The following is a 27739-nucleotide window of genomic DNA, read 5'->3' on the forward strand; positions in this document are numbered from 1 at the left end:
ACTAACAAGCGATAACCACCAACACTCCGGGCCTTTGTATGCTTCTCAAAGTGCTGAATCCAATCCATGCCTCTCTCGTTTGTAGTCCAGCCATTTTCAGTAACAGAAATCACCCAATCGCTTGAAAATCCACTATTCTCATACCAAGATGTAAGGTGGTTTTTGCCTGCAACAATGATAAATGGTGGTACTGCCCAACCTTGAGAACTAACGCCTTGGATTACTGTAACCCATTCCCGATTACCAGGCTGTACCTTCTTTGCTTTTGCCCGCCCGTCTGAGCTTGTTACAACCATAGCAGTTGAGATAACGCCCATCATAAACCCAGTCTCATCAAAGTTGTAGATATCTGCTTCATCGATACCATATTTCGCAATTGTGTTACGCACAAGCTCAAACCAGCCATTAATAACTTCTGGATCTTCGCACTTAGCCCTCTGGTAGTCGTATTTGCGCTGAAAGCGTGTCTGGAGCTCTACACGCTGCTTAACAAAGTTTGAAGCCCAACGCGACCCAACGCGTGACGCGTCGCGTGTTGCAAGTAGTCGACTTGCCATATCTTCAACAACAGACAGCCGAGGAGGAAACCCTTTGGCAGCTAGGTCGAGTATATAGTGAACAAGGACGGACTCCTCTAGGTTAGTTAATTTCCGTGAGTTGGCTTGGATATCGCGTCGTGAAGGTACACCTTCTAGACGACGACCTAGCTTGCGGTGGTCCACAGAATAGATCCTAGCAGCAACTCGAAGGCGTAACTTTGGGTCGCTTTGCATAGCCTGGATAGCTAGCACTAATTGGCTTTCATCGTTTTTATGGGGCATGTTTTGTTGTTGAGGAATTTAACATTTAGTTGGGGGGTTTGGTCACCGCATCATTTTGGCGCTTTCGCTTGTTTGGCGCTTTCGCTATACATGTACGTTACTGTAAAATAGTGCCATTATGAACAGTCTCTTCGGATTTTTGGGCAGGAGGCAGTACTGGTGGGGTTCGCTCTGCCAAGAGCCGCGCGGGCCTTCCCGCGTTCATGGTTCGTGTCCAGGGCGTCTTATGTGGCTGAGCATGGGCTGGTTTTGGGGCACTGTGGCTTTAATACCAGAGTATGCTGTCCTTTCTAGACATTTTTCCGACGACAACGAAACAACAATCTCCCGAGGATAGTATTGGGAACACAACTTCGCACACCGATGATTCCTCGCTGCTAGAAGAGACCTTAGTCGCGTTATTGACAAAAACGACATTGGAAGCTGCGATACCTGTAGCTGGGCGCAAAGATGCGTCTCTCCTCGATGCCGTTTGGGGGGCTAGGGGGCACAGGTCTATCGATATGCGCGATTCTATCAATGCTGTCGCTGCCGTCAACAGCAGTAACAGCAAAGTCAGCTGGGGATTACTTTGTTCATTCGTTACCTGGGGCTCCAGAGGGCCCCTTATTGAAGATGCACGCAGGGTATGTCTCCCAAGGTGTCTGCCTACTTCGTTGCTAATTATTCGCCCTGCAGCTTTGTTGAAGTCGACCCAGAACACAATGGCAATCTATTCTTTTGGCATTACCAAAACCGACACATTGCGAATAGGCAGCGGACGGTGATATGGCTCAATGGTGGCCCAGGGTGCAGTTCTGAAGATGGCGCCTTGATGGAAATTGGCCCGTACAGACTTAAGGACGACTCGACTCTCGAATACAATGACGGATCTTGGGACGAGTTTGCAAATATTATGTTTGTCGATAACCCAGTGGGCACAGGGTTCAGTTATGCAGACACAGACAGTTATGTCCAAAGCCTGCAGGAAATGGCAGATCAGTTTATTATTTTCCTGGAGAAGTGGTTCGTACTGTTCCCAGAGTACGAGCACGACGATGTAAGTTGATAACACTTTGCGACACTATTCAATGGGGCTTTGGGACTAATAACAACAGCTATATATCGCTGGCGAGTCGTACGCCGGTCAGCACATCCCATACATCGCAAAGGCCATCATGGACCGCAACAAGAAGTCTCCGGTTCACACATGGATCCTTACAGGATTGCTCATCGGAAATGGCTGGATCTCTCCCGTCGACCAATATCCGGCGTACTTGTCATACGCATACAAATCAGGCCTCATAACTGGAGGCACTGATGTCGCCAAACAAATCGAAAGCCAGCAGGCCATCTGCATTGAGGCCCTCGACAAGAATGACGGCGCAAACCGCATCGACACGATGCAATGCGAGAAGATACTGCAGGAGATCCTGAGATTGACCCAGGTTAAGGGCGCGAACGGCGAGATGGAATGCGTGAACATGTACGATATTCGCCTGAAAGACACCTACCCAAGCTGTGGCATGAACTGGCCTCCGGACCTCAAGCATGTGGAGCCATACCTTGCTCGCCAAGACGTCCTCCAAGCACTTAATATGGGCGAGATCCAGCAGCCCGCCTGGACCGAATGCAACAGCGTTGTTGGCAGTGCCATCCGCCTCAAGGATTCCAAGCCATCCTACCAGATTCTACCAGAAATCCTCGCTGAGGTTCCCATCGTCCTCTTCTCGGGCGAACAAGACCTGATCTGCAACCACGTTGGTACCGAGGATCTCATCAACAACATGGAATGGAACGGCGGCAAGGGCTTCGAAGTGTCACCCGGCACATGGGCACCCCGCCGCTCCTGGACCTTCGAGGGCGAGACTGCAGGCTTCTACCAGGAGGCGCGCAACCTCACCTACGTCCTCTTCCACAACAGCAGCCACATGGTTCCCTTCGACTACGCACGCCGCACGCGCGACATGCTCGACCGCTTCATGCAAGTCGACATTGCGAACATCGGCGGCAAGCCCACCGACAGCCGCATCGACGGCGAGAAAGGCCCCGAGACGAGCGTAGGCGCGCACCCGAACAGCACGCTCGCACAGGAGACGGAGAAGGAGAAGCTCAACGCGGCGAAGTGGAGCGCGTACTATAAGTCTGGCGAGGTGGCGCTGGTGGTTGTTGTTATTATGGCGGCGGCGTGGGGGTGGTATATTTGGCGCGACAGGAGGAAGCGGGCGGGGTATACGGGGTTGTTTGGCGGGTCGATAGGGGGGAGCTCGGAGAGGTTGAGGGGGGCGATGGGGTTGGAGAATTCGAGGCATAAGAGGGGGGATGTGGAGACGGGGAGTTTTGAGGATGAGGAGCTGGAGGAGCTGCATTTGAGGCCGCCGGGGGAGAGGCATGCTACTGATGAGGAGAGCTTTGAAATGGGGAGTGATAGTGAGGATGATGATGAGAGGGCCAATGGGAATGGCATGGATAAAGGGAAGGGGGTGGAGAAATGACGAGGGCGAGTGTCCTTAGGGATGCCGAGTCGAATGTCCGAGCTACGAGTTTTTTTTTTATCTGTTATATGTCATAACGCGGAATGTACCACTACTTAGCATAGACTTTTCTTCAATGTGATATGATGAGATTCAAGGAAGAACATCGAAGAAAGTGTAGCCAGTGGAAAATACTTGGGGAAGAATGCGCCTCTCGCTACAAGACCAAGAACCCTCACAAGGAGAACTGCAGCCAAATGTAGGCGCTGCTCAGCAGATCGTCCGGCCGTTCGCAGCCCATGCGAGACTTTCGTAAGCGATTCCTGTTCCCACAGGAAACGTGGATATGTTCAATCGGGTCCGCTGGCGGTGGGATTCAGGACGACAGCGAGGGGAGGCGACAACGAGAAGGTAACGACAACGAGAAGCAACGAACACGACAGGAACTAAGGCGGTGAAATATCCCAGGGCAAAATACTTGGCTTGGCTTTGAGCACACTGTCTGCGCGGTTGGCGTGGTTTCCTCAAACGCGACGAATCGGATATTTCTCGGAAGGTGACTGATGGACTCTTTCGCCAGCTTTCCTGCCAGCCTTCCTTTATCTACGCCTGGAAGTCCACCCTCGGCGTCGGTTTGGCAGGTGAACTTCCTGGTGTCGGTGTTGGTAGTTGTATACTATTGCTGCTATATTGATTGGTATTTGGTGATCACGTCCTTCACGACATGCAATATGGGTGTGTGTGAGAAGTGGTAGCTGGGAGAATGCCTGGAGTACGGTTCTATAATATGTCTATCTGGCCGACCCTGTTCATATGTGCTGTGCTTGGACACTCGAGATAGCAGTTCAGTCCTCAACACAGATGACCCTCCGTGCCACTGAAGTCGCATCGGTTACGGTACCACATACACCGAGATTAGGCTTCCCCATGGTCTCCCATTGCCTCTCAACTACTCTCTCGGTTGATTGTGGCATCCGCACCTGATCCTTCTATAACCAATGAGGCCAACCTGGACAATAAAAGCAGGCACGTGCCTTGCAATATCTAGCTTAGAAATGGCGACATTGGATTATATAGCTCAAAAGAGGTCCCCAAAGCCCTTTTCAGAATCTGCCTTGATCAAATCGATCATTCCCTGAACATGGTCAGCTAGGTCCAGTGATCCCGATGAAGGACAAGGCTGTCTCGACTTACCTCAGGCACCGTAATCTCTCCGTTCTTCCCTTTGACGTAGCGGAACGGCATTTCGACGCTCTCAACCCTGCTGACCTTGATTTCAGGGTTGTCTATCCATGGAATATCCTCCAGAGGAGCTGAGCAGCAATCAGAAATAGACCTGATCAGCGTGTTAGCGAGCAGGACTTACTTCTATCTTGGGTAACGATTCTCGTCACCCTGACGGCGGTATCGGTAGTCATCTGCATAGCGCCCAAGCGGCGTCCTTCGAACCCTTTTTTTCTGAGCTCAGATGTCCGGTCTCTTGGCGGGTCGTCACCTGAAATAGTCAGTAACTATCAACTCCCACCGAAATATAAATGCAGCATACCGAGGATACCACCGAACAGGAACACATCAAAAATATCACCATCCTCAGGAGACAGCTCTTTCGTTGCAGAAGGATCCAGCAGACAAACACGGCTCTTCTCAGGGTACAGCTCCTCCACGCTCTGCGGCTTCGCCACAACCCCAGGGAGCGTTTTTAGTCGCTCTGGCAGTTCCAATGATGCTGGAACTGACGTAAGGAGGAAGGACGCGCCGTTCTCGTGGGACTCCTTGGCAATTGTCATATACTCCAACTCTGACCAAGCGCCGAGCTCATCGTCGAGGTGCTCGACGACGTACGTCTTTCCTGTGGATGCCATTGGCGCGCGTGTATACTTGCTCTGGTGTTTGGTTCCGAGGAAGATTCTATGCTACTATGCAATGGTTAGCCCCTGACAACGAATGGTGAAATCTTGTCTGTTCGAATGGGAAACCGGCATATGGAGAGATAAAATGCCTCTTACTCTTGATCCGGCGTGAAGCTAGAAGTAATCCGTCCCGTTCCTGCTCCTATTTTCCCTCAAACTTGATGTAATCCCGCGTCAATGGGCTGTTCAATGAGCTTTTTTAGTATATCGGCAATTCGTCTCCACTCCACACAATGATCCCGCCTGCCTCACCTCACCAGCCTCAGTGGCTGAATTTTCTCACCCCCATCAACCACCATCAACCACCCACTCCCAATCACTCCCAATCACTCCCAATCACTCCCAATCACTCCCAATCACTCCCAATCACTCCCAGTCACTCCCAGTCACTCCCAGTCACTCCCACCCACTCCCAGTCGACAGAGCCCAAACGTCTCGACTTTAACCCTTTAACCCTTTAACCCTTTAACCCTTTATCCTCATGCATAACGACCAAAGTCATACAAACCTCCACCTCGTTCATATCCCCAAAACCCCATTTAATTCCCCGATAAAAGGGTTTCCGGTCACTTGAGCCAAATTCCATTGTGGCCGAGCGATTTGTTTGGACGGTCCATCATCATCGTCAACGACTCCACAACAACCGACAGGGAATCGAAGTGTCTCAACACTCAATCCAACTTACAAAACAACTTGGCCTGCAACAAAACAAGTAAACCGTTATAAATACGTTTATCTGAACCCTTCGATATCCTCTGTTCCGATAAACCTCTACACAACGAACAAACCGCAGCCATGAATCCCCACCAGAAGAACAAGATCGACATCGCCGTAAGTTCACCCCGCCACAACCACCACCACCACCCCACCTCGCAATCCTCCCTCACTCACCTCCCTCACTCACCTCCCTCACTCACCTCCCTCACTCACCTCCCTCACTCACCTCCCTCACTCACCTCCCTCACTCACCTCCCTCACTCACCTCCCTCACGTCAAGTCAGACATCCACTAACACCCCTCCCCCCAGTCCCTCACCCCCGACGAGCAACGCCTCTTCCGCCTCTACGGCAAGCTCCCCTCCAAAGCCGACCACCTCGCCAAAACGCTCAAAGAGCGCAAATACTTCGACAGCGGCGACTACGCGCTCTCCAAAGCCGGCAAAGCCTCCAGCGTCGACACCGGCAGCGTCGGCTCCGAGCACCCCCTTCCCGAGAACATCCCGCACCTCACGTCCCCCGGCATCAGCGGCATTAACGGGGGCTCCCGGAATGGGAGTGTGCAGATGGGTGTTGCGGGGTCACTGGCGAGTGGGAGTCCGGTGAAGGAGAGTAGTTTCTTGAATAGGGAGACGGGTGTTGATGATGCGGAGGGGAAGGAGAATGTGCCGAGGGGTCAGACGAAGAGTGTTTCGCCGCCGGCGGGGGGGGAGGGGATCCCGATTAGGAGATGAGCTGTGAGGTCCGTCGAGATATGTGGTGTGAATGGGCTGCTGAGGGATTTCACATGTAACTTGGTCCTGAAGCCTGGATTGCCAGATCCGAAGCAACAGAATTGGCGAAGGAACAATCCAGAAAAAACACAACGTCGAGACGGGGGAGCAAGGTCGGGGAAAGGTGGGCATTTGTAAACTCGGCGATTTTACGGGTTCCGAAAGCCTTTTTTGCTTGTGGAAATGATGGATTGTTGGGAATGGAAATGATGCGAGGGATGGATGGATTGGGAGGGAGAAACGGAGGCGTAGTCTGGAGTTTTTTACGCAGACCGCGATGACGGCTGCTGCTGCTGTGTCTACTTGATTCATGATGACTTTACTTTGTCTTTCGCCGTTACTGGCTCTTTTCTGACTTGACTCTTTTTCCTTCTTACTATATATCGGTTTCACCCGTCGCCAGGTGCAACAAGCAACAAGTCACGTATGGCAAAACACACGGGCTCCAGAAAGCTTTGTAATGGGTTTTTTTTCTTCTACTACTACCTACCTGAATGGGAGCTTTTGAGATGTTTGTTTGAGGTGTGGGGGGGTTTTCAGGCGTTGTCGCGTGTTCAGCGGGTTGGATTGGGTGGGCGTTAATGTATGTCACAAGACTGAATTCATGCAACGAACGGGGTCGTCTTAGTCGCGAAATAACAAGGTGTTATTAATGTGCTAGTCATGATCGCAGTAAACGCTCTACTGAATGTGAACCTCCAGAGTTAAGGCATAGAGTATTCTGTCACGATTCTCTGTTTTGGTTTTTGTGGTGAGCTAGCAAGTGCCATCCTTTCTTTTGCCAGAGCCCAACGCCGTGCATTGATCCCTTAGTTCAACTATGTACATCATCCCATCCATTTCCCCATCCCCATCCCTATCCCCTCCTCTACTCCAACGCCTTCCTCGCCATCGCAATAGCCCCCTCAAACGTCTTATTCCCCCCAATAAACCCCGCAGCATGCACAAACACCCCCCCCGGCACCCCCGTAATTCCATCCAGCGCCTCATCCCTGAACCCCCTCCAGTTCTCCGGCAACGGCTTACGGCTCTCAAACGAGTCCGTCGTCACGCTAACAGCTTGGATACGCCATTTCGCGCCCGCCACCGGGCTCTCGGGGTACAGCACGTAGACGACCTTCTCATCCCCGCCCTGCTCGGATTCAAGTTTGTAGAGGTGGTCTTTCCATGGCACGGACTGGCCGTCGAAAACTAAGATCCTGCCTTGGGCGTCGTAATCGAGTCGTTTTGCGAAGGCGCCGCGGACGATCTCGCGAGCTGGGAGCCATGACTTGGTAAGGTAGTCGAGGGTGCTGCTAAACTCGGCGCCGATCTTGGTGGATGCCTTGGCGAACTTCTCGTCCTCGATTGCCTGCCACGCGGCTGGCTGGGAGGGGCGGGGGTCGTTCCAGTTGGGGTTCAGACGGCCGACCATGGCACCTAGGGTGAATCCCCCATCGGAGAAGCGCTTCTCGATGCCCGCGGCCTGGAGGGCCTTGGGGCAATAGGCGCTAATGCCGTTGTCGTGTGCGTCGAGGGCTTCAATGAAGTCCTCGTAGATCTTATTCCAGAGGATCATGACTTCATCCGCCGACTCCTCGACGCCAAGGTGCTGCGCGATGATCGCTTTCCCGAAGTGCATGTATACCAGCCCCGCGGAGGAGAGCTTGGTGGGGCGGTTGGGGAAGGTGGTGGTGAAGGTGCGTTGGTGGTGGTCGTAGAGGTTGCGGGTGGCGTCGTATTCGCCGCCGACGTCGACGACGGTGTGGCAGGTTGCGAGGAGGGCGGGGTCGCGCGTGCGGATCAGGCTGGCGGATTGGTAGGCGGGGAGGAGACGCAGCATGTAAACTGCGAGGGCTTCGTCGGCGTGGAAGTGGCCGTTGTGGGTGCCGATGGAGATGTCTGTCTTGAGACGCTTTGCGGCGGTTGTTTCGGCCATTTTAACGGCGTTGCGGAGCATACAAGTTGGGGTGAGAGTTGAAGATGGTGCTTCTGGATTGTTTGTATGTTGTGGGTAATGGTGGAAGTGAGAAGGTGACTTGGAATGGAACGAAGAGAGTATTATTTTTGAGCTTCGATGAGCTTGTAAAGTTAAGTTACCCCGCCAAACACCCACTACGCACAACACAAAACCGTGGGATCATTGATGCCCTATATTTCAGGCCATTATATAACATCTCGGAGTAGTTTTCGAGCTTGGTGCACTTAAAAACTACGGAGCTTGGTGCATAGCTGTCAAATTCTTTAGGGACAGCTACGAAGCCCCTTGCACGATCGTAATATTAGTAGATAAAATAAGAACCTACATGGTGAATTTCGGAGGATTTATTAAAGATATAATATACCCCCTCGAATCGGAAAATTGATGTTATCCCAGTTTATCCCAGGAACAACGAACGAACACGCGACTTGTATTGGACGGGAACCTTCATCTGCCTCCTCCCCCCCCCAAAACCCTCCAAGGCGGTTCACCACCACCATCACAATCAAAGCACAACACACCACTACGGCTTCTTCTTCCCATCTCCATAAAGAAATGGTACCTTATTAGCCGCCAACGACGCGACCGACACCGACCGCATCTTTCTCCTTCATCTATCCATCCCCACACGCCGTTTTGTTGTTCGCGCACACAAAAAAGAGCCAAGCCCACGCGCCTGAAACCTTTGATCCCCTTCACCGACAACACCGATTTCAACATCCCCTGCCCCAGATAAAGCTTGATAAGAGGGGGGAGCTACTCCAAGACGAGAAAAAACTATTTCTACACCACACCACCAGGCCTAACGCCTCCCACTCACCCACCGCCAACACACCGACACCACGCCCTCCGCGTCGTTCCCGAAAAATCTCATTTCCACGGAGCTACACAGCGACTGACAGCACGGCGGCTTCACCCTCGACACACCCACACCCAACCTATCCAGCTGGGCGCCCTTCAACGCACGCTCGGCGCCACAGCGCGCTATGTGGTTAATCTTCCGGCTCATCGCGTCGCTCGTCTTCCTCCTCTCGATCATCCTCTCCATCCCCATCGCCTTTGATGTCGGCGGGCGGGACAGCGGGCTAGCGCACTCGCTGGCGCTGTTCTGCTTCTACTTTGCGTACTCGACGCTGCGGATCGTGACGCCAAAGAAGTCGTGGTTTAGGTATGCGCTGGTGCAGGTCGTGGGGGTGTCGCAGTGGGTGATTATCCCGGCGCTGTTGATTTGGAGTTTGAATCGCTTTACGGTCGATTCGAATACGGGGGGGGATTGGTTGGCGAAGACGTTTGGGGGGAAGAGGTCGAAGGAGACGAGTGTTACGGAGTGGATCTTTAGGCCGGGGGGGTTCTATGATGTGCTGACGGTTGGGACTTGGGATAAGGTGTTGACGTATTCGACGCCGTTCTTTCAGCTTGCGGAAGGGTTTTGCAGTCTGTTGGTGATTCAGGCCGCGGGCCAGATTACAAGGTGGCTTGTTAATAGAGGACGCAGTGATACGTGGATGGTAAGTCCCTCACGCTATCAGTTCTCGACTGAACAACCCTGACATACCACAGATTGGTCTCCTCATAGTTTCCGCTTCGATCATCTCGAGCTCAGTCTACTTCCTCTGGCGCATCACGAACTTCCCCGAGATCGGAAACGTCGACGCCACACTCATCGGCGTCACGATCACAACCGCCGTCTTCCTCTGCGCATGGGGCATCGGCAGCGGGCGCGGTAACCCAGTCGAGAGCTCCTTGCTCTTCGCATACGTCGTCCTGTGCATATACCAGATCTTCACCGACTACCTCCCCTCCCCCGAAGCCGCCGCCGCCGCCGCCGCAACTGCCGCTGAATCGCAGCCCGAGTTCCCCCCTTTCCCACCCATCATCATGGCCTCCTACTCAACCCTGATCCACCTCCTCTCCACCCTCCCCTCCGCCGTGCACTCAAGCTTCACCTTCCTCCACGCCGCCTTCCAAACCATCACCCCTTCCGTCATCATCTCCCTCGCCTACCGCATCTTCGTCTTCTACGCCGCGACCCGCATCATCCCCTCGGTGCGCGACTCCGGCGCGCGCGGCCTCTCGCGTGAGCCCACTCTCGAAGACGACGATGGCGCGGGCTGGTTCCTGTGGGTGCTCAGCTGGTTCAGCCCGTCGATCTTGGTGGCGGTGTACACGAGCCTGCTGATGCAGCACTTCTCGACGCTGTCGGAGAATGGGCAGGCGGCGGCGTGGTGGACGTTGCAGCAGGGGGGGAATGCGGCGGGAAATAATGTGTGGAGGTGGGTTAATGTCGCGGCGACGATGGCGTTGTATGCGTTTGAGCTGTATTTGGGGAAGGAGGATACGGATGGGAGTTTGACGGGGCATTGGAAGACGGATTGAGTGGGTTGGTGGTGGGATGCTGTGCTTGGTCAGTTTGTAGCTGGGTGGTGGTTAGTTTAGGTGTCGGTCCCGCAGTTGTTTTTGAGGAACTGCTCGCAGGAGAACCGACGGGATAGTAGTTGGAGACGAAGGGAAAGGGATGGCAGCGTTCATGCCCGAAGCAAAATGGATCTGGAAACGGACAGCAGGCGGCCCATCCCAGGAACCTCCATTGGAGAGAAAGCACACAAGGAGGAGCGAGCGAGGGAGGGAATGCGGCGGTATGGGGCCGTCGTCGAAAGCGTGTTGTGAGCCACGGCCATCTCGATAAGAGAGAGAGAGGAAGAGGAAGAAAAAGATAGATACCCTCGGGATGGCCTTTTTTTAGGTATATATATTTGCAGGTGGATTTGATTATACAAGTACGGCCAATACAGATTTACTCTCTAGGAGGGAGTAGAAACATAGTTGGGTTTCTGAACAAACACATGACTTAAGACCACGTAACATAACTGTAAATAACTCAACAATGGTTGCCCGTAAAAACCTAGGGATTGCTGAGCGTGAAACTTTAATAGCCCAGGCAGTATTAGACGTCAAATCTGGGAAGTACAAGAGCGCATATCACGCTGAGAAAGTGCTGGGGTTGCCTAAGAGTTCTGTAACGCGTCGGGTTAACGGAGGTTTGACAACGTTCCCTAACTCGCTAGCACAGCAGAATTTATCAGGCGCGCAAGAGAAGATACTTCTAAAGTGGATTAAAACCCTAACAATCAGGGGTTATTCTTCGGGCATCGGTTGTTGAAGGAAATCTGAAGAACTCCTGTCGCATCGGCCACTCAATTTCGACGACGCGACGCGACACCAAACTCACTCCTACCCCAACCACGATATCGGGCGACGAATCGAGACTGTACGCATAGACTGTACGCATGGAGGGCCGACAAAACCAGTGCTTGTAGCATGGTTTGATGCATACTCGTACAAGCGTCTAACGGCATCGCTCTCCCTACTCAACTAAGCGCAACTTGCACGACAAAAGTATGAATGGATGGAGGCCTACATCCAGGCACGGCGAGCTCTACATACGTTGCTCTATGATGAGCCATTAGTCGAGGTTGACTGACTAAAAACACCAAATCAGTTTGATATTTTCAATCAAGTCTTTATTAATAGTTCATCCCTAGATGCACAACCTTACGTACTGCGAATGCGCTCCTTACAACTACAATTAATGGTAGTGGGGGGCCGTCAACACCGGTGTGGGCATACATCCAAAAACTCACAGTTGCGTCAGAGCAACTTCAAACAAGTATTGTCTACCAACTTGATGCTAGCAACTTGAGATTAGTCATGAAGCGATGTGCAGTACGTACGAAAGGGAAAAGGGTTATTCTAAAGGGTCACTTTCATGTTTCTACGCAAGAATTATGTGATGTGGTAGTAGAGGTGGAAAAAGCCACACAAAACCTAAGCAAGAAAAAGCGCAAAACAAAGGACAAGCGCGTGTCCTCGGATGATGAAATTGACGAGTATATTAAAGAAGAAGCAGGGGAACAATCTGAGAGCGACAGCGGGTCATGGGACGCTCTAGGCGTTAGATTGTAGTTAAATTAATTTACAGTTATGTTACGTGGACTTCAAAAATCCCCCGGGTTACGCAGGGCCCTGCGTAACACGGTGACTTACGTTATATAGCGTCCTATGGTATGCTACGTAGCGTACTTTCGCTCGCTACTTTCCCAATCTAACGCCTAGAGCGTCCCATAAGCACTGCACTCTTACTACTCGTATAAGCCTACCGTAGCGACTCCACGCAAGCTCCGACGCCCTGTTTACCTGCGTCCCAATCCCCGTCGGTTTCTCAACAGGGGGAGGCCGGGTCTCGCCCAAGGCTGGAGACGAGACGAGGTGGTCGTGCGCAAGGTGGTTTTTGTTGAGATGAGTGAGATGGCGGTCTGGGTACGGCGTGGCGGCGGGATGGAGGCGGCGGGATGGAGGCGGTCTAGAATGGAGGCGGTCTAGAATGGAGGCGTAGGAGTAAGTTACAGTACAGACAGCACTACTACTTCTTTTCTCTTTTCTAACTTACCTTTCTCTCCTCATAAGTCCAAGTCCCTTCTACGACACTCACCTGCCCCCTTGTGACGGACAACCGGGTACCAAGTACCTCCCTCAACTTACCACATCGCGCCCAGATCTTCGGTGGTGACCGAGGTAAGTCACCCCCTCACCATTAGGAATGCATATTGATCCCTAAACCTGCTATGTTACAAGTGGAAGTGCATCTCCCACCTCTCCTTCTACTTCTTCTTCTTCCTTTCCGTTTCTAGATCCATCATCGAATTCATCGTACAGACTACAAAGTATCACAAGTCGTCGTTGCCGTTATCACCAGAACAGTATCACTCAACCTCTCACACCTACAAATCATGTCGTCACGTATCAGCCCCCGAGCCATCCGCTCCCTCACCAGCACCACCGCCTCCCCCGCCGTGCGCAGACAATTGGCAGCTTCAACCTCAAAAGCAGAGGTATATATCCCCCATCCCCAATCCCCAATCCCCCTCCTCCCTCTCGACCCCAAGCTAACCCCCCCTCCCAGCCAACCACCCGCTCCTCCAGCACCACCACACGCCCAACACCCTCCATCACCCCAACTCTGAGGCCGTTGATGCAAGGATTCCACACGGCCACCTCCTCCCCGGCACCTGTTGCAATGTCGTCGATTGATTTCGTCTTCTTCCCCACCCACGACGCCATCACCACTCCCCACCAATCCGCCCTCCGCGTCCCCCTCCTCCCCGACAACTACACCCCCGACCGCTCGATCGGGTCTGCACACGCGCCGGAGGCAGAGGTGATGCCGTTGCAGAGGAGTGAGATTAGCATTATTGCGGCAAGGCCGGAGACGGTGGCGAGTGCGTTGACGGAGGTGGTGGGGTTGGGGAGGGAGATGGGGTTGGGGGAACTGACGAGGGCGTTTGCGGAGGGGGTGGAGAGGGTGGAGGGGGAGGTGATGGGGGGGTTGAGGGGGTTGTGGGGGGATTTGTTGGATGATGTTTTGGGCGAGAAAGCTGTAAAGGTTGCGAGGGCTTAGTTGGGGGGGAGGGAGGGGGAGGGGATTATTCTTTTTACTCGATGATTGACGGTGTGATAAGTGGTATTGGTTTTTTTAATGATATGAATATATGACAGGATTGGATGTGCATAGTAAGACTTTGAGCGAGTCGCGGGCATACGAACCAGGAACGAGTTTATTCATGCTCGGATATTGAGGAGACTATCAGGAGAGACAAGGGTCATGAAAGTCCAGTGCATACGAGTACCGTCATGCGAATTTCTCAGAGTGTACTCGTAACAGCAAAGCGGTCGCGGTGGGATATCTCGTGGAGGCAACCGAGGTGTGGTAACGAGAATATATCGACAACAGGTAAGGGAGGTCACAAAAACAGGCACGTAAGAACGGTAGTAGCAGTGGCTTTGTGTGAACGCATGATGAGAATGGCGGCCTATTTATATTAGGAATGGTCACACGTTTGAACGATGCACGGAGATATTATCACTTTGGCGATGACGAAAGTAGTCAACGCAAATGCCATCATCCCAGCGTGTTCAATTTATGCCATTCCTATGGCTACAACTGGTCCGGTCCATATTAAACTCAAAGAGACAACACAAGAACGCAGGATAACATAACACAACCCCAATCTCACCCTCCCCCTTAAGCCTTCATAGCCTCAACAAACAACTCCCTCATCCCCTTCAACAACCCCCCCAACTCCCTATTCTCATTCAACCTCTCCACAATCCCCTCCACCCTCTCCCTCTCCACCTTCGGAAAGCACTTCCCAACCTCATAATCCCTCCTCTCCGTGCACAGCTCAAACCACGCCTCCCTCTCCCAATCCCTCTCATCCACACACGTAAACACAAACTTAAGCCTATCACTCATTCCCGCCCCTTCAATCCTCAACCCTAGGTTACTCGTCCAGAAATTCAGCTCGGGGATATCATGAACAGCCATCCCAGAGATCCGCTCAGCATACTCCTTCTGCCTAACCCTCCTCTCCCGAATCATACTCTCCACCCTCTCAATCTCCCCCACCAGCCCCTCCCGCTCCCTAACCTTCGCCTCCCTCTGCCTCTCCAACCTCCCCACCGCCCCCTCCATCTCCTTCGCCTCCGCCTCCTCCCTCTGCAGCGCCTGCGCGTGGCCCTGAGCTTTGAGTTGGAGGATCTCAATGTCCTTCTTGCGCATGCGGCGGTCCTCGTGGGCTTCGGCGACGGTGGAGCGGAATTGGTTGCGCTCTTCTAAAACGCGTTTGCGACCGGTCTCGATGAAGGCGTCGAAGCGTTGGGTAAATTGAGACATGCGTGTGCGTAGCTCGTCGAAGCCGAAGTCGATGGGGGGGAGGGAGTCGGCCATGGAGGGGGCGAGGGCGGTGGTGACGGGGGGGCGGAGGGAGAGGGTGGGTTCGAAGGTTGTGTTCATGGTTGCGGGTTGTTGGTTTGTTGAGCGATGAGTTTTTGGAAGCTTGGATGTTTTTGAGAGTCTGCTTGAGTTGCTTTTCGCAGCAGGTAGGTTTTTTGTGGTGAGGGTTGTTGAGATATTGCGATGGATGCGCGCGAAATGTGACAGTTGGGGTGTTGACGTTTTCCAGAGTCTTAGTTGGCGAAGCAACGCAACGACCCAGCTCCCATAAAGTGGGCTACCCTAGTGCGAATATCTTTATCGCTGACGAAAGATAAACCAAAGCTTGAGAAAAATAATTTCTGGGGCCATTTTGAAGGACATTTACTTGTTCGGCATATCCCCGTGGTCCCTACCGAATTGGCAATACCTCGTCGAAGTATTCAATACCGAAATGTTGGCGCGATTTATTACGGCCTTAGGAAGACGGATTCATCGCTGCCCAGATGACTGACCGGCGGGCGAATGACCATGCGTTTGGTCACCTTGGAGAAGCTACTTATGATACTGTTGAGAAGAAATGGACTTTCTCACGGATTCCTGTTTTACGTACGTTTTCTAGGATATTTCGCATGTCTATCTGGAGTTGCTAACGGTTCTCTAGCAAGCATAATCCGACCAATCCAACCACTACAACCATGTATTCCGCCATCAGCACAATCGAAGCCCGAGGCACAAAGGAATGCTACAGACAGGGCATCCAACAGAGCCCGCGACCAGAAGAGGTCGCTCATACGAGAGATCCCCCAAATCGGAGCTGCGGCTTCCGTATTGGGACCTCTCGTACGAACTGCAGCAATCAAGACCTCCAAGACGCGCCCAACAGACGGTGACCTGGTCGCCAGCGGGACCGCCAAAGTGCTGTCGAAACACCATGGCGACCGTTCGATTAATGTGCTAGCGGTTGCACATGGCGAAGCCGGGCATGTCCTGCGATTGATTAAACCCCGGCTTGAGGACCACACCTGGCAAGGCGACGATTCCGTGAAGCTGCGGATGCTGAACCCCAGCACATCAGAGGATGGATACTGGCTCGATGGCGCCGGATCGATTGAACAGATCGTATTCTCGTCAGGTGTAGAAGGCGACAGGTCTTGGTTGGCTGTTCGCAAACTGGCATCCACGACTATACTACAACCAGTATATCAGAGAACACCGGGTCCAGCACGAGTGCGCCCGGGGTTTCAAGACAGATATAGGCCCTCCCTCTTGGATCCGAATCCAGCGGTCACTATCACCAGCGCGATGACGAATGGTAGGAATCATGCTGATGTGGCGTTCAATCCTTGGTATCCGCGCCAGTTTGCAGTTCTGGATGAGGAAGGGTACTGGAGTGCCTGGGATATTGAAGGTCGGAAACGCGCTGGTTCGAAGATGGCTACTCCTGGAAAGTCGGGATATATACTCGACGACCGGGCGGAAAGTGATCTTTCGTTGGATATTGCTTCAAATGGATGGGGCAGGATACTCTGGGCTGGAAATGTCAGTACGATAGTGGTGTGCAACGACCGTTACTTGGCGGTATTTGATCTCAAAGCTTATCCCATACGATTACGAAGTCCGGACTTGGTACCCAGCGGATCGTTTGGTCGTATTCTGGAGATCAAGCGCAGCCCGCTTCAGCATGACAAAGTTTTTGTCCTCACGAATACGCGATTATTCCTCCTCCAGATAAACACAGCGGGAGAGTGGCTCGATGACACTGATAGGACAGCTGGGGCACGGATTATCATGTCTTGCTTGCATTATCAGGAGGCGCAGGGCAACTTGCTGAAACTGGAGTTGCATGAGGAAGGCGATGTTTGTACGGCTTTTTTGGTTTCTTCGGGAATGTTCTTGATTAATGTGTATAAATTCACGGCAACACCTGATGCGGCAACGCCGGTGACCTGGTCGACAGATGCGTTCTCGTTAGAACATGGGGCAGATGAAGATACGCTGTCAAAACTTGTTGGGTTCTGTGTTCTTCCCGCTGCTCTTGAACGCAGTGGTGGGCCGGCGACGTCTAACATAAGGAGAAGTTATGTGGATCATGGGAATTTCCTACAGGCCTTCGCTCTTGGGGAGAATTTAGAGATATCACAAACTCTCCTGGCTGAGTGCCGCATGGTGGCTGTGCCGTCTCCTGGAAAGCCGGCAAGATACGAGCAGCTATCGTCACCTTCGGAGAGTCAAGCTGTCCCACCTAAGGCCCATTTCCTGTCGTCTCGGACGATTGATGACTTTATCGTTCCTGATGGGTTTGAAGACTACGACTCTGGAAGTGAACGAAAGGCACCAGTCGTGAGGCCCTCGATAGAAGACGATATACCCGAAGAGCCCGCACCGAAAGTGATCGGCGCCCAGCGCTGGTATGAGCTCGCGACTAAAGACAAAGCTGCCAAACCGCCTAGCCGGGAAGACTATCCTGACGTAGAAATTGAGATGGCAGATTACATACAGAATATTGTCGGAGGAATTCAGCACAGGAGACAAGCTGGGCTGGAGGGTCTCTCTAGCTTTCACGATCTAGCGGGCTTCGAGAAATTTACAGAGGATGTCGATGACGGAGCTGCATTACTTCAGGAGTTCATCAATAATTTCGAGGACAATTATGCGGAAAGTAGCATGGCAGTCACCTTACAATCCTCAGGTCTACTCAGAATGCTAGACCTAGAACCAGATGAGTCCTCTGGCGACAACTTACCGAACCTCTCAAACGTCTACGACAGGCTCGTCAACCTCTGGGTTACATCTCTCCCTCAAAACACTCCCGGCATGGCGCGAATCGCCAAAGAGAAGGTTGCGCGAAACGTGGCAGCGGACTTATGTCTCAGCTCCATCCTCGTTTCCATCCGCGACAAATCCGTTCCTCTACCTACCACCGCACCATCCCAGGACCTTGAAGAAGGACCAAGCCTCACCCTACCCATCCATGGCGGCCGGCCACCTCCCCCCCCACGAACACCCTCCCGTTCGCGCTTCAGCAGCCAGCCCTTACAAGACCATGGCTTCGAGCCCTCCTCCAGCCACGCCACCCCAGCGCCCTCGGAATCTGCTCTCTCTGGCGGGCCCGCCGAAGACCCCGCCGTAGCACGCCTCCGCGGGTACGCTCTCTCCATCAAGTCACTAAAACCACTCGGGCCAACATGCGCATCGATCCTCACGCAGTGGCCCGAAACACCAGGTTCAGACCCATCAACATACGTGTGGCGCCCAGACCAAATCTCCGGCGCCGCGGAGGAAGAAGGGGACAGCGACGAAGAAGCCGCGCGGCAGAGGGAAGAGAAGCGACGTAGACGGACGGAGAAGTTTCTCAAGCGGCAGAAGGGGGTAGCGAGTCCGCGACTGGGAACAGTGCAGAGTAGCCAGCCGCCGCCAGTGGTGGAGAGCCAGCCGGCGTATAGGTTTGCGGCGTCGTTGCAGGTGGTGGTTCAGAGCTCGAGTCAGGCTGATGGGGGGTTGTCGATGACGCAGCCGAGTGCGGGGGCGTTTGGGAGTAGGGCAGGGGTGGGGAAGAAGAAGAAGAGGAAGACGGGGTTTTAATGGGGGTGGTGGAGGTGGTAGCGGGGTTGCGTTTTGGATATGTAATGATAGGTTTTGGAAATTTATTATTAATATCTTGAGCGAAGCGTACAACGGTGACTCCGGTTTATAAATATGGCCCGAGAACTTTCTGCGTCGAGAAACAGCCGGTCCTCCTCTGTCATCATCTGAGTATTCACACCCGCCTTCCCCCTCCACGGCACCCCACGCCCACCAAACGCAGCACTAGTACTCTGGAACGAATACCTGTCCCGACTCCTCATCACTAATCGAAAACAACCCAATAAGCGGCTCCAGAAAAAGCCAGACCAGCCAGCTCTTAATAGTCAAACTCGCATCTAAGCCCCTATTCATATTCCCCGTATTCACCCACTCCGGACACGAGTGTATGAACGTCACACCAGGGTTTTCAGCTTGTCGAGTTCATACTAACATATTGCACATGGGTCTTCACGACGCCGAAATCCCCGGATTTCTTGAGATCCATATCATCCAGGTCGACGGTCGTGCGCTCTAGCCCGCCACCCTGGACGCTGACGATTTTAGGGGCTTCTGCGGCGCTGAGGAGGGGGAGGAGGTGCTGAATGAAGAGGATCCGGGAGTAGTATACCAGGCTTTGCGTGATTTCTATGCCCTCTGCCGTCTCGTTGCGTGCTCCGAACGGCGCATAGCCAGTGGTGAGGAAGAGGAGGTCGATGCGCGATTCCCTACTTTTGATGACCTCGCATACCCTCTTCGTCTCGGCGAGGAGCGAGATCTCGCCTTCTGTCCAGATGATCTCGGCTTTGGGATTGATAGCGTGTAGTTCCTGGATGAAAATCCGCGAGCGCTCTTCAGAGCTTTTGCGTGCAATGAGGTAGATTCTCACGCTGGCGCCGGTGGCTACTAAGGCCGGCGAAGACGGCGATGCGGGGTGTTGTGGCGTCGTTGAGGAGGGCGTTGGAGGCACGGATTTCTTTGTAGGATACCATTTTAGGCAATGGATATTATTATAATCATTAAATTTACATGGTGGACTTGGAATCATGCTGTACTTAATAGTATGTAGTCGGAGCTCTTTTTACGTCCGAAGGACCCCGCTAAGTACCATGGCTCACACGCTGATGCCGCCCTGCCTGGAACAACGGGATACTCGTACAAAAGGCGAGGGGGTTGGTTGTATTGCGTGGTGAATTTGTGTTTAACACAGATAATGTGTTGTTACCCCATATAGTAAGTTACGTTATAACTATCATGTTCCACTAAGTTATAGATCCTTATTATAAACATAAACCGGCATCGAGTCCTCCTACATGCTGTCCGTAACCATCGTCTTATTCGACCCATCAGCATTCATAACCACGATCTGTCCATACGGCTGGAAGGTATTATCGTAGTTGACGCACTCCTCGCGGAATCCGTACATGCCACTGGTATACATGATACGCCCGTCCGCGGACCAGGCGGCATGTGCGTCGTTCGCACCACTCGTGGTGAGTTGCGTGAGGAGTGCCGTCAGGGGCGATGGTGTAGATGTCAAAGCTGTCAATAGCCTCAAGATCCTCCCAGTTAATGTGATTGCGGCGGGTAAAGACGCGTTCTCCGTCTGGAGACCAGCCTGGGTTGCTATCCCAGTCGTCTGTAAGATTCGCGGTGGTCTTGTCCGCGAGATTCAATATGCGTAGTCCTAGACCTCCCTCAGACCCGAAATCGCGGTATACGAGCTGGGTTCCATCAGGCGAGAAGCTGGGGAAGCCCGAGTTCACCTCGTCGGCGATGCCGAAGGTGAGTTGCTCTGAATAGGAGCCGTTCGCAGCGGCTCTGTAGATCCATCCACCAGAGAAAGCACGCTGGAAAAACCAACTGCCCGCACTAACGGCAATCCATTCGCCACCTGGTGACCATGTAGGCTGGAAGGCACCAGCTAAACCCTTAGCAGTATCGGAAGGATCAATGTTGTCTATCGAGAAGACAAGCTTTAAGTCTGTTCCATCAGGATTCATAGTCACAACAGACGGGTTGCCAAGCTGCTTTTGGGTGATAGTGTTGAAGGAGGAGGTTGCTCAGACTGATTGGTTGGGCGTGTGGCTCGCCAACCGAATCGGGTTGCGGACCACCCACAAATAGTCCTGTAGATAGCTTCACTCAAAACAACAATACAACACATATTCCAGTGAACTGTTGTTCAACTCAACTTGATGACTTATACTACCGCTGCAAGTGATATCATACACTTCAGCAGATAGCTAAGATGCCCTGGTTTGATAGGGTTGGGAATACATCAGTGAAGCGGTATTCCCAATCGCCATCCCAGCCGTATAGTGGCTTTCCATGAGGCGATTGGGCGCTTCGAGCTGTTTCTCGTAGACTACTGTTGAACCGTCTGGCGACCAGGAATGATTGCGCATTGCACCCAACACGGCAGTGGTTTTCATTGGTAGAGGTATAGTTGAGACCTTCATTTGTGCCATTTTTGGCGTCGAAGCCAACGACATCCGCTGTAACCCATTGTGCGGAAACCTTGCATCCAGAGCCCGAGGTGTGGTAGGTATAATCATTCCAGTGGCAACGTCAAAAGATGCAATCTGCGAGGTAGTATCGCCTACAGACTGGGTGTGAGCATTGTAGGTATCTTCTCTCGTTATTTCATAAAAGAGGATGAGCGAGCCATCTGGAGACCATTTTGGCGAACTGAGAGAGTAGTTTTCCTTGGTAACAAGCTGCTTGAAGTCTGTCCCGTCGGGCCTTATAAGATGGATGGAAAGGGTTTGTGTATGCTCCCGGCCGGTTCCGTTGCTATGTCCCGTCCAGCCTGTATTGCGGTCAGAGGAAAAGGCGATCCATTCTCCGTCGGGTGACCAGCTAGGGCGGAAATGGCCAGTTGTCTAGTGGTATCTGCGGCAGTAGAGGCTGTATTCGTCAAGTTGAAGGCTTCCCCAGTCTCGATATTCTTCAGCCATATATTTGTCGTATAATTGCCCACTGTGGACACATAGGCCAGCAGGCGCCCGTCTGGGGAAAGCACGCCGGCATCCTCAAAGGAAGGCGTTGCAACCAGTTCCTCTAGCCCAGAGCCATCCTTTCGAACGCGATATAATCCCACTGCCCGTCTCCGGCACGCTCACTAGTGAAGGTGATCCATTCGCCATCTGGAGAAAAAGATGCATGGTACTCAAACGCAGCGTCACTATCGGATAGCAGCTGGCGTTCGTTGCTGCCGTTTGCGTCAGCTATATACAAGACCGAACTTGAAGAAGCGATCCTGTTCATGAACATGACGCCCAATTTGCCCTTAGTAGCCGGAGGGCTAGGAGAGGAGGCTCCCGATACTACGTCGGAGACGTCTCTCATAGGGGCAACCTCTTTTCTTGCTTGAGGCTGAGACATAGGGGCAGGCAGCTAGGGCTTGTCCCACGGCAAGGCCAAGAAGTGACACTGTGGAGAGACGCATTTTCTTTCTCCGAGTGATGCGGCAGGAACGTGAGACGAGGTCTACTTACTTGCAATAGAGGTCCAATGGATCTCATATATACTCTGTATGCGATTAAACAGCAAACCTCCACCAGACGCGTGGATGTTGGACCCTACACTAATTTGATGTTGTCCCCGTAATTCGGTATTTTGCCTAACTGGTAGGCATCTGCGATCTAGGTACGAGCTCGCCGATGCTGATATCCATAACCACAAGGTTCTCAGCCGGGCGTACCGCAAGCTCTTCTTCATTTACTAACGCTACATATAGCCATGCACTTTGCTGAGATATATATAGATATGGCTCCTCCATGTGGTACTATTTAGGGTTCAATTCGCAGGTGGAAGTAGAAACTGCCGGAGAGAATATTACGATCGAATCCGTGGCAGCTAGGTGAGCAACAGTGGCCGTAGTTTGGGCGGTTGACGGAGTCACCGTTTTTAGAGGGTAAGGCTTCAAAACACCCAGAATACAAATTATGGCTACTACTGCTGGGGCAAGCCTCGGCGCAGATATCTATCATTATTTCATTTTTTCGTGGAGCAACTTGCAGAGTAATAGCAGGGGCAATGGTTTGTAAACGACGGACCCCATCTGAGATCGTTATAATTGTGAGACTATTCCCAAGGCACGTCCTTTCTAGCCACTACTATACGCATCCCTATCTTGCCTGTAAAGCCTATCTACCAGCTACGACATTCAAGTACTCTTATCACCAAACACGGTCTCTGATCCACCCCTTTAACACCTCACTGGCTTTTCAGAAACAAGGAGTAACAAGATGAATGCTTGGAAGCTTGGAAGAAGACGTGGAAGTATGTGATAGTCGATTTACTGTATTGTCTGCTTGCCCTTTCTTAAGGAAAGGGCAATCCTATTTATGCTAAAGGAATGTAGTTCTCTTATTTTCCAAGACTTTCCATGACTTACCAGGCTTGGTAACTGTAGTAGACGTAAGAGAATCCCATAGAACCATCTCTTAGGTTCGTAGCCTATAGGAAGTAAAAGGAGGTCCAAGGTCAGAGTACCCCTATAGACAAATTATGTCATAGACAAATTATGTCATAGACAAATTATGTCATAGACAAATTATGTCATAGACAAATTATGTCATAACTTAACCAATCTTGTTGGTAACTAAAGAGCGATGACATGTAATGAATCATAGAGGTTCGTAGGAGCTTTTAGAGCTATCGTTCATGCTCCTAGGCCTCTAGTTGGTAGAGATATGTCATGTGGTAGTATGAGTGATGTCATGTAATGAATCATAGAGGGTTGTAGAGATATGCTATGTAGTAATATCGGCCCAGTAACTAAGGAGCGATGACGTGTAATGAATCATAGATGGTTGTAGCAATCGTTGAGTAGTATTGCTCTTGTTGTTGGTGTGATAAGCCAGAATATGTATAGTGACTTGTAGGTTTGAGGAGGAGATTTCCAAGTTTGCTCTTGAGTTTGATAGCAAACTGAGTGCAACGAATGTCAGTATGACACCGTTGGGTCAATCCCCTTAAGTACCCGAAACGGGTCCGACTCGGCTAACCTGCCCTAACTCTCCCCACGTGACTGTAACCTGTCCGACTCAGATCCCTTCCATCACTGAGGGCGGAGGCATCTGTAACACTGACTTCTAAACAATAGAAGACACAGAGGTTTCTTGCATAAGGTTGACTTGACAGAGGAGGCAGGGGATTAGACACAAAGGCTTTCCAAGTAACACGTTACAGTATTGTAATTAATACTATATTGAGTTGAGCACGAAGCTCCTATCTAAGGAAATACTATCTACTTATATAGTGGCGTCGTGCCAAAGGGATATCCGTGGGTAACATGGATAACATAATATCCATAATATCTAATGTTATCCATCACCTGATATTCCATGGATTGTCATACTGACATTCGTTGCACTCAGTTTGCTATCAAACTCAAGAGCAAACTTAGAAATCTCCTCCTCAAACCTACAAGTCACCATACATATCTTGGCTTATCACACCAACAACAGAAGCAATACTACTCAACGATTGCTGCAAACTCTTCTACTACATCTGTTTATGCTACATACATCACGGCATATCATTTGAACACTCATTGAACAAGTTATTAAGAAAATCTCCTCCTTAAGGGGGTGGGCCAATACTACCACATGGCATATATCTACCAACTAGAGGCCTAGGAACATGAACGATAGCTCTAGAAGCTTCTACAACCCTCTATGATTCATTACACATCATCGCTCCTTAGTTACCCACAAGATTGGTTAAGTTATGACATAATTTATCTATAGGTACTCTGACCTTGGACCTCCTTTTCACTTCCTATAGGCTAGGAACCCAAGAGATGGTTCTATGGGATTCTCTTACGTTCACTACATGATTAGCAAGCTAGTTGTGGGTCGCACTTGATTTCTAATACATTTACCAAGCCTGGTTAGTCATGGAAAGTCATGGAAAATGAGAGAACTACACTCCTTTGGCATAAATAGGATTGCCCTTTCCTTAAGAAAGGGCAAGCAGGCAATACAGTAAATCGACTAGCACATACTTCTACGTCTTTTCCAAGCTTCCAAGCATTGATCTTGTTATTCTCTGTTTTTGAAAAGTCAGTGAGGTGCTAACCTCTGACTTACCCCTGAGTTCTCAGACTCAACATTTGTTGCAACTTGTCTAAACCACTTCACCACATCATACACCTGATTGCTGCGTTGTGGAATAGTCTAAGCTACAACCCTTTGGCTCTGTTTCCTAAGACAGTGTGTTGTCTTAGTAAATTCATCCCTTCCTTGGGTGGCTAGATTCTCATATCTGGTGCACCCACCATTACACCTTGCCTGCTTCAAGCTTCAACTATTTCTATAGCAGCACTTCGATACTACAATGGAGGACGACCAAGCTCCTACAACTACTGCTGAACAGCAGATGCAACAACTGTTTGCCTTTATACAAACTATAGCAAACAAACTTGAGAATTTGGAAAACACCTTTCAAGCCAACACTTCAGCAACACAATCTTCAACTCAGACACATCATACAGAGCTTCCCACAGCTCCTCTGGCTATTTCGAGTACCCCAGGTGCACTTCCTAAAGTGCAAACACCAGATTTATACCATGGAGACAGGAGGAAGTTGAAGGGATTTCTTATGCAACTGGACATCTACTTCACCCTCAGGCCTCATCAGTTCACCTCAGACATTCAGAAGATCTATTTCGCTGCCAGCTACCTCCGTGGATCTGCATTCAACTTCTTTGAGCCATATCTTAGAAGACTTAGTGGCAACAACCAAAATACCACTACACCTTTGATTACCTCTTATGACCAGTTTCAAGAGGAACTTACCAGGACCTTTGGAGACATCAACGAAACTGCTACAGCAGAAAGAGAGCTACAGAAGCTATGTCAAAAGACCTCTGCTGCTCAGTATACAACAGAATTTAGGAGAATCACTTCTCACTTGACTTGGAATGAAGAAGCCTTAGTCTTCACTTACTACCAAGGGCTCAAGAGCTCTATTAAGGATGAACTCAGCAAAGAAGAACGCCCTACAACACTTCAAACGCTTATAGAGAAAGCTGTCAGACTTGATGATAGGCTTTTTGAAAGAAGAAAGGAGAAGAACCAAGACTGGCATCCAACAAGAAATTTCAACAATTACACCTCTACACCAACTGCTAAGTACTCAGCACCTGAACCTATGGACTTAGACGCCTCTATAAAGAGATCTACAGCAAATCCAGCACCTCAGCCTACAGGATACCCTCAAAAACTGAAAAGGGGTAAACTTACCCCTCAAGAAAGAAAACACAGAATGGACAACAACCTTTGTTTATACTGTGGCAAAGGGGGACACAGAATTCAGGAGTGCTATTCAGCACGAGGGAGTGCTGATTCAAAACATATAGCAGCCTCAGACACAGTCACAACTGCTATTCCTGAAAAACTTGAAAAATCCCTAGCAGGCACAACTTCAACTGAGACTATAACTTCTCCCCTAGACAACAAAGATGTGTCGATGGTGCTTTCTCAGAGTCTCACACACCTGTTAATCCCTATTCAACTCCATTTCAAACAACAGGTGTTGTCTACAAGGGCTATGATAGACTCAGGGGCAACAGGCAACTTTATATCTCAAGACCTCATCTTGACACACCAGTTACCTACAATTCCCAAACGCACTCCAGAGTTGCTCCGAGTCATTGATGGAACTCCTATCAGTTCAGGTTCCATTACCTGCAACACCCCAGTACTCAAACTTGAGATTCCCCTAGGAAAATCAACATTTTCAGACACCATCTCTTTAGATGTTATACCAATGAAATACCCAGTTATCCTAGGTCTTCCATGGCTTCAAAGGCATGATCCAACTATCAATTGGAAGCATTTATCGCTTGGGTTTAGCTCAAATCCTGAGCTCAATACTGAAAAAACCCTTCAAGCCTCAGTTACCCCTATTCAGGTCCAAGACTCAAACTTGTCCCAGATCAAGGATTTTGACCAAACTATGGACGATATATCATCTCTGATATGGGTTAAACCTTTCCAACCTGTCCTGGAGATAGCAGCTACTTCAGATTTGGAGAAATCATCTCAGGAGGTCATTTTGCCTTTAGCATACCAAGACTACCAACATCTTTTTGACAAGGCAAAGGCATCAATTCTGCCAAAGCACCAGCCTTATGACCATGAGATACCACTCGCAGAAGGCTCAATGCCTCCCTACGGCCCTATCTACTCTCTATCTGAATTAGAGCTGAAAACTCTCAGAGAATACCTAGATGAGAACCTTAGTTCTGGCTTTATCAGACCTTCTTCCTCACCAGCAGGAGCTCCCATTCTCTTTGTCAAGAAGAAAGATGGCTCCTTGCGTCTCTGTGTTGATTATAGGGGCCTTAATGCAGTCACTGTTAAAAACAGATATGCTTTACCCCTTATCCCTGAGCTCATAGATAGGCTCTCTTCAGCAAGGATCTTTACCAAGTTAGATCTCAGGGGAGCTTATAACCTGATACGCATCAAGGAAGGTGATGAGTGGAAGACAGCATTCAGAACACGCTATGGTCATTTTGAATACCAGGTAATGCCTTTTGGGCTTGCCAATGCACCTGCTTCTTTCCAAGCTCTCATGAATGATATTCTAAGACCTTACTTGGATATCTTTGTTGTTGTCTACTTAGACGACATTCTTATATACTCTTTAGACACTCAAGAGCATGTTCTACATGTTAGACAAGTCTTAGAGAAGCTATCTCAAGCACAACTCTTTTGCAAACTTGAGAAATGTCTTTTCCATACGTCTCAAGTTG

At 50.9% G+C, this 27739-nt stretch overlaps 12 protein-coding genes across 12 annotated transcripts; 6 read left to right on the top strand and 6 right to left on the bottom strand.

The window, feature by feature from the left end:
- Window positions 1-1271: 1271 nt before the first annotated feature.
- Window positions 1272-3961, top strand: KEX1 (Cell death protease; the record flags this gene model as incomplete). The annotated part of the gene is made up of 3 exons (XM_024467668.1): window positions 1272-1447; window positions 1500-1860; window positions 1919-3961. The coding sequence occupies 3 exons, from the start codon at window positions 1272-1274 to the stop codon at window positions 3293-3295; spliced, it is 1914 nt and encodes a 637-aa protein (XP_024324851.1). The 3' UTR covers window positions 3296-3961.
- Window positions 3962-5524, bottom strand: VC83_04032 (uncharacterized protein). The gene is made up of 5 exons (XM_024467669.1): window positions 5281-5524; window positions 4821-5190; window positions 4641-4769; window positions 4469-4587; window positions 3962-4409 (listed from the first exon to the last, which is right to left on the bottom strand). Exons 2-5 carry the CDS (start codon window positions 5134-5136, stop codon window positions 4353-4355), a joined length of 621 nt encoding a protein of 206 aa, XP_024324852.1. The 5' UTR covers window positions 5137-5190; window positions 5281-5524; the 3' UTR covers window positions 3962-4352.
- A 455-nt stretch (window positions 5525-5979) lies between these two features.
- Window positions 5980-6634, top strand: VC83_04033 (uncharacterized protein; the record flags this gene model as incomplete). The annotated part of the gene is made up of 2 exons (XM_024467670.1): window positions 5980-6015; window positions 6212-6634. 2 exons carry the CDS (start codon window positions 5980-5982, stop codon window positions 6632-6634), a joined length of 459 nt encoding a protein of 152 aa, XP_024324853.1.
- Window positions 6635-7320: 686 nt separating this feature from the next.
- On the bottom strand, window positions 7321-8748 carry VC83_04034 (uncharacterized protein). The gene has a single exon (XM_024467671.1). It carries the CDS (start codon window positions 8610-8612, stop codon window positions 7542-7544), a length of 1071 nt encoding a protein of 356 aa, XP_024324854.1. The 5' UTR covers window positions 8613-8748; the 3' UTR covers window positions 7321-7541.
- A 54-nt stretch (window positions 8749-8802) lies between these two features.
- VC83_04035 (uncharacterized protein) lies at window positions 8803-11009 on the top strand (the record flags this gene model as incomplete). Its single annotated transcript, XM_024467672.1, has 2 exons — window positions 8803-10141; window positions 10194-11009. The coding sequence occupies exons 1-2, from the start codon at window positions 9620-9622 to the stop codon at window positions 11007-11009; spliced, it is 1338 nt and encodes a 445-aa protein (XP_024324855.1). The 5' UTR covers window positions 8803-9619.
- A 508-nt stretch (window positions 11010-11517) lies between these two features.
- VC83_04036 (uncharacterized protein) lies at window positions 11518-12596 on the top strand (the record flags this gene model as incomplete). The annotated part of the gene is made up of 2 exons (XM_024467673.1): window positions 11518-11741; window positions 12176-12596. The coding sequence occupies 2 exons, from the start codon at window positions 11518-11520 to the stop codon at window positions 12594-12596; spliced, it is 645 nt and encodes a 214-aa protein (XP_024324856.1).
- A 460-nt stretch (window positions 12597-13056) lies between these two features.
- On the top strand, window positions 13057-14088 carry VC83_04037 (uncharacterized protein; the record flags this gene model as incomplete). The annotated part of the gene is made up of 3 exons (XM_024467674.1): window positions 13057-13205; window positions 13266-13522; window positions 13594-14088. The coding sequence occupies exons 2-3, from the start codon at window positions 13421-13423 to the stop codon at window positions 14086-14088; spliced, it is 597 nt and encodes a 198-aa protein (XP_024324857.1). The 5' UTR covers window positions 13057-13205; window positions 13266-13420.
- Window positions 14089-14471: 383 nt separating this feature from the next.
- On the bottom strand, window positions 14472-15483 carry SPC25 (kinetochore-associated Ndc80 complex subunit spc25; the record flags this gene model as incomplete). Its single annotated transcript, XM_024467675.1, has 1 exon — window positions 14472-15483. The coding sequence occupies one exon, from the start codon at window positions 15481-15483 to the stop codon at window positions 14713-14715; it is 771 nt and encodes a 256-aa protein (XP_024324858.1). The 3' UTR covers window positions 14472-14712.
- VC83_04039 (uncharacterized protein) lies at window positions 15150-18987 on the top strand (the record flags this gene model as incomplete). The annotated part of the gene is made up of 2 exons (XM_024467676.1): window positions 15150-16011; window positions 16067-18987. The coding sequence occupies exons 1-2, from the start codon at window positions 15909-15911 to the stop codon at window positions 18985-18987; spliced, it is 3024 nt and encodes a 1007-aa protein (XP_024324859.1). The 5' UTR covers window positions 15150-15908.
- Window positions 18988-19396: 409 nt separating this feature from the next.
- Window positions 19397-20014, bottom strand: VC83_04040 (uncharacterized protein; the record flags this gene model as incomplete). The annotated part of the gene is made up of 1 exon (XM_024467677.1): window positions 19397-20014. The coding sequence occupies one exon, from the start codon at window positions 20012-20014 to the stop codon at window positions 19397-19399; it is 618 nt and encodes a 205-aa protein (XP_024325034.1).
- Window positions 20015-20354: 340 nt separating this feature from the next.
- Window positions 20355-20969, bottom strand: VC83_04041 (uncharacterized protein; the record flags this gene model as incomplete). Its single annotated transcript, XM_024467678.1, has 1 exon — window positions 20355-20969. The coding sequence occupies one exon, from the start codon at window positions 20967-20969 to the stop codon at window positions 20355-20357; it is 615 nt and encodes a 204-aa protein (XP_024325033.1).
- Window positions 20970-21212: 243 nt separating this feature from the next.
- Window positions 21213-22353, bottom strand: VC83_04042 (uncharacterized protein; the record flags this gene model as incomplete). The annotated part of the gene is made up of 3 exons (XM_024467679.1): window positions 21213-21778; window positions 21826-22029; window positions 22092-22353. 3 exons carry the CDS (start codon window positions 22351-22353, stop codon window positions 21213-21215), a joined length of 1032 nt encoding a protein of 343 aa, XP_024325036.1.
- Window positions 22354-27739: the final 5386 nt, after the last annotated feature.

Source organism: Pseudogymnoascus destructans, assembly GCF_001641265.1.
Source record: "Pseudogymnoascus destructans isolate 20631-21 unplaced genomic scaffold scaffold_8, whole genome shotgun sequence".
NCBI classification, from domain to species: domain Eukaryota; kingdom Fungi; phylum Ascomycota; class Leotiomycetes; order Thelebolales; family Thelebolaceae; genus Pseudogymnoascus; species Pseudogymnoascus destructans.

Bases quoted from the DNA above. Each gene is read 5' to 3' on its own strand.
- VC83_04032 (XM_024467669.1), bottom strand. From the start codon at position 5,136: ATGGCATCCACAGGAAAGACGTACGTCGTCGAGCACCTCGACGATGAG. The intron at 4,770-4,820 runs GTATGCTGCATT...TGACTATTTCAG, and splicing joins CCTGTTCGGTGGTATCCTCG to GTGACGACCCGCCAAGAGAC. The intron at 4,588-4,640 runs GTAAGTCCTGCT...ATTGCTGCTCAG, and splicing joins AATCGTTACCCAAGATAGAA to CTCCTCTGGAGGATATTCCA.
- VC83_04034 (XM_024467671.1), bottom strand. From the start codon at position 8,612: ATGCTCCGCAACGCCGTTAAAATGGCCGAAACAACCGCCGCAAAGCGT.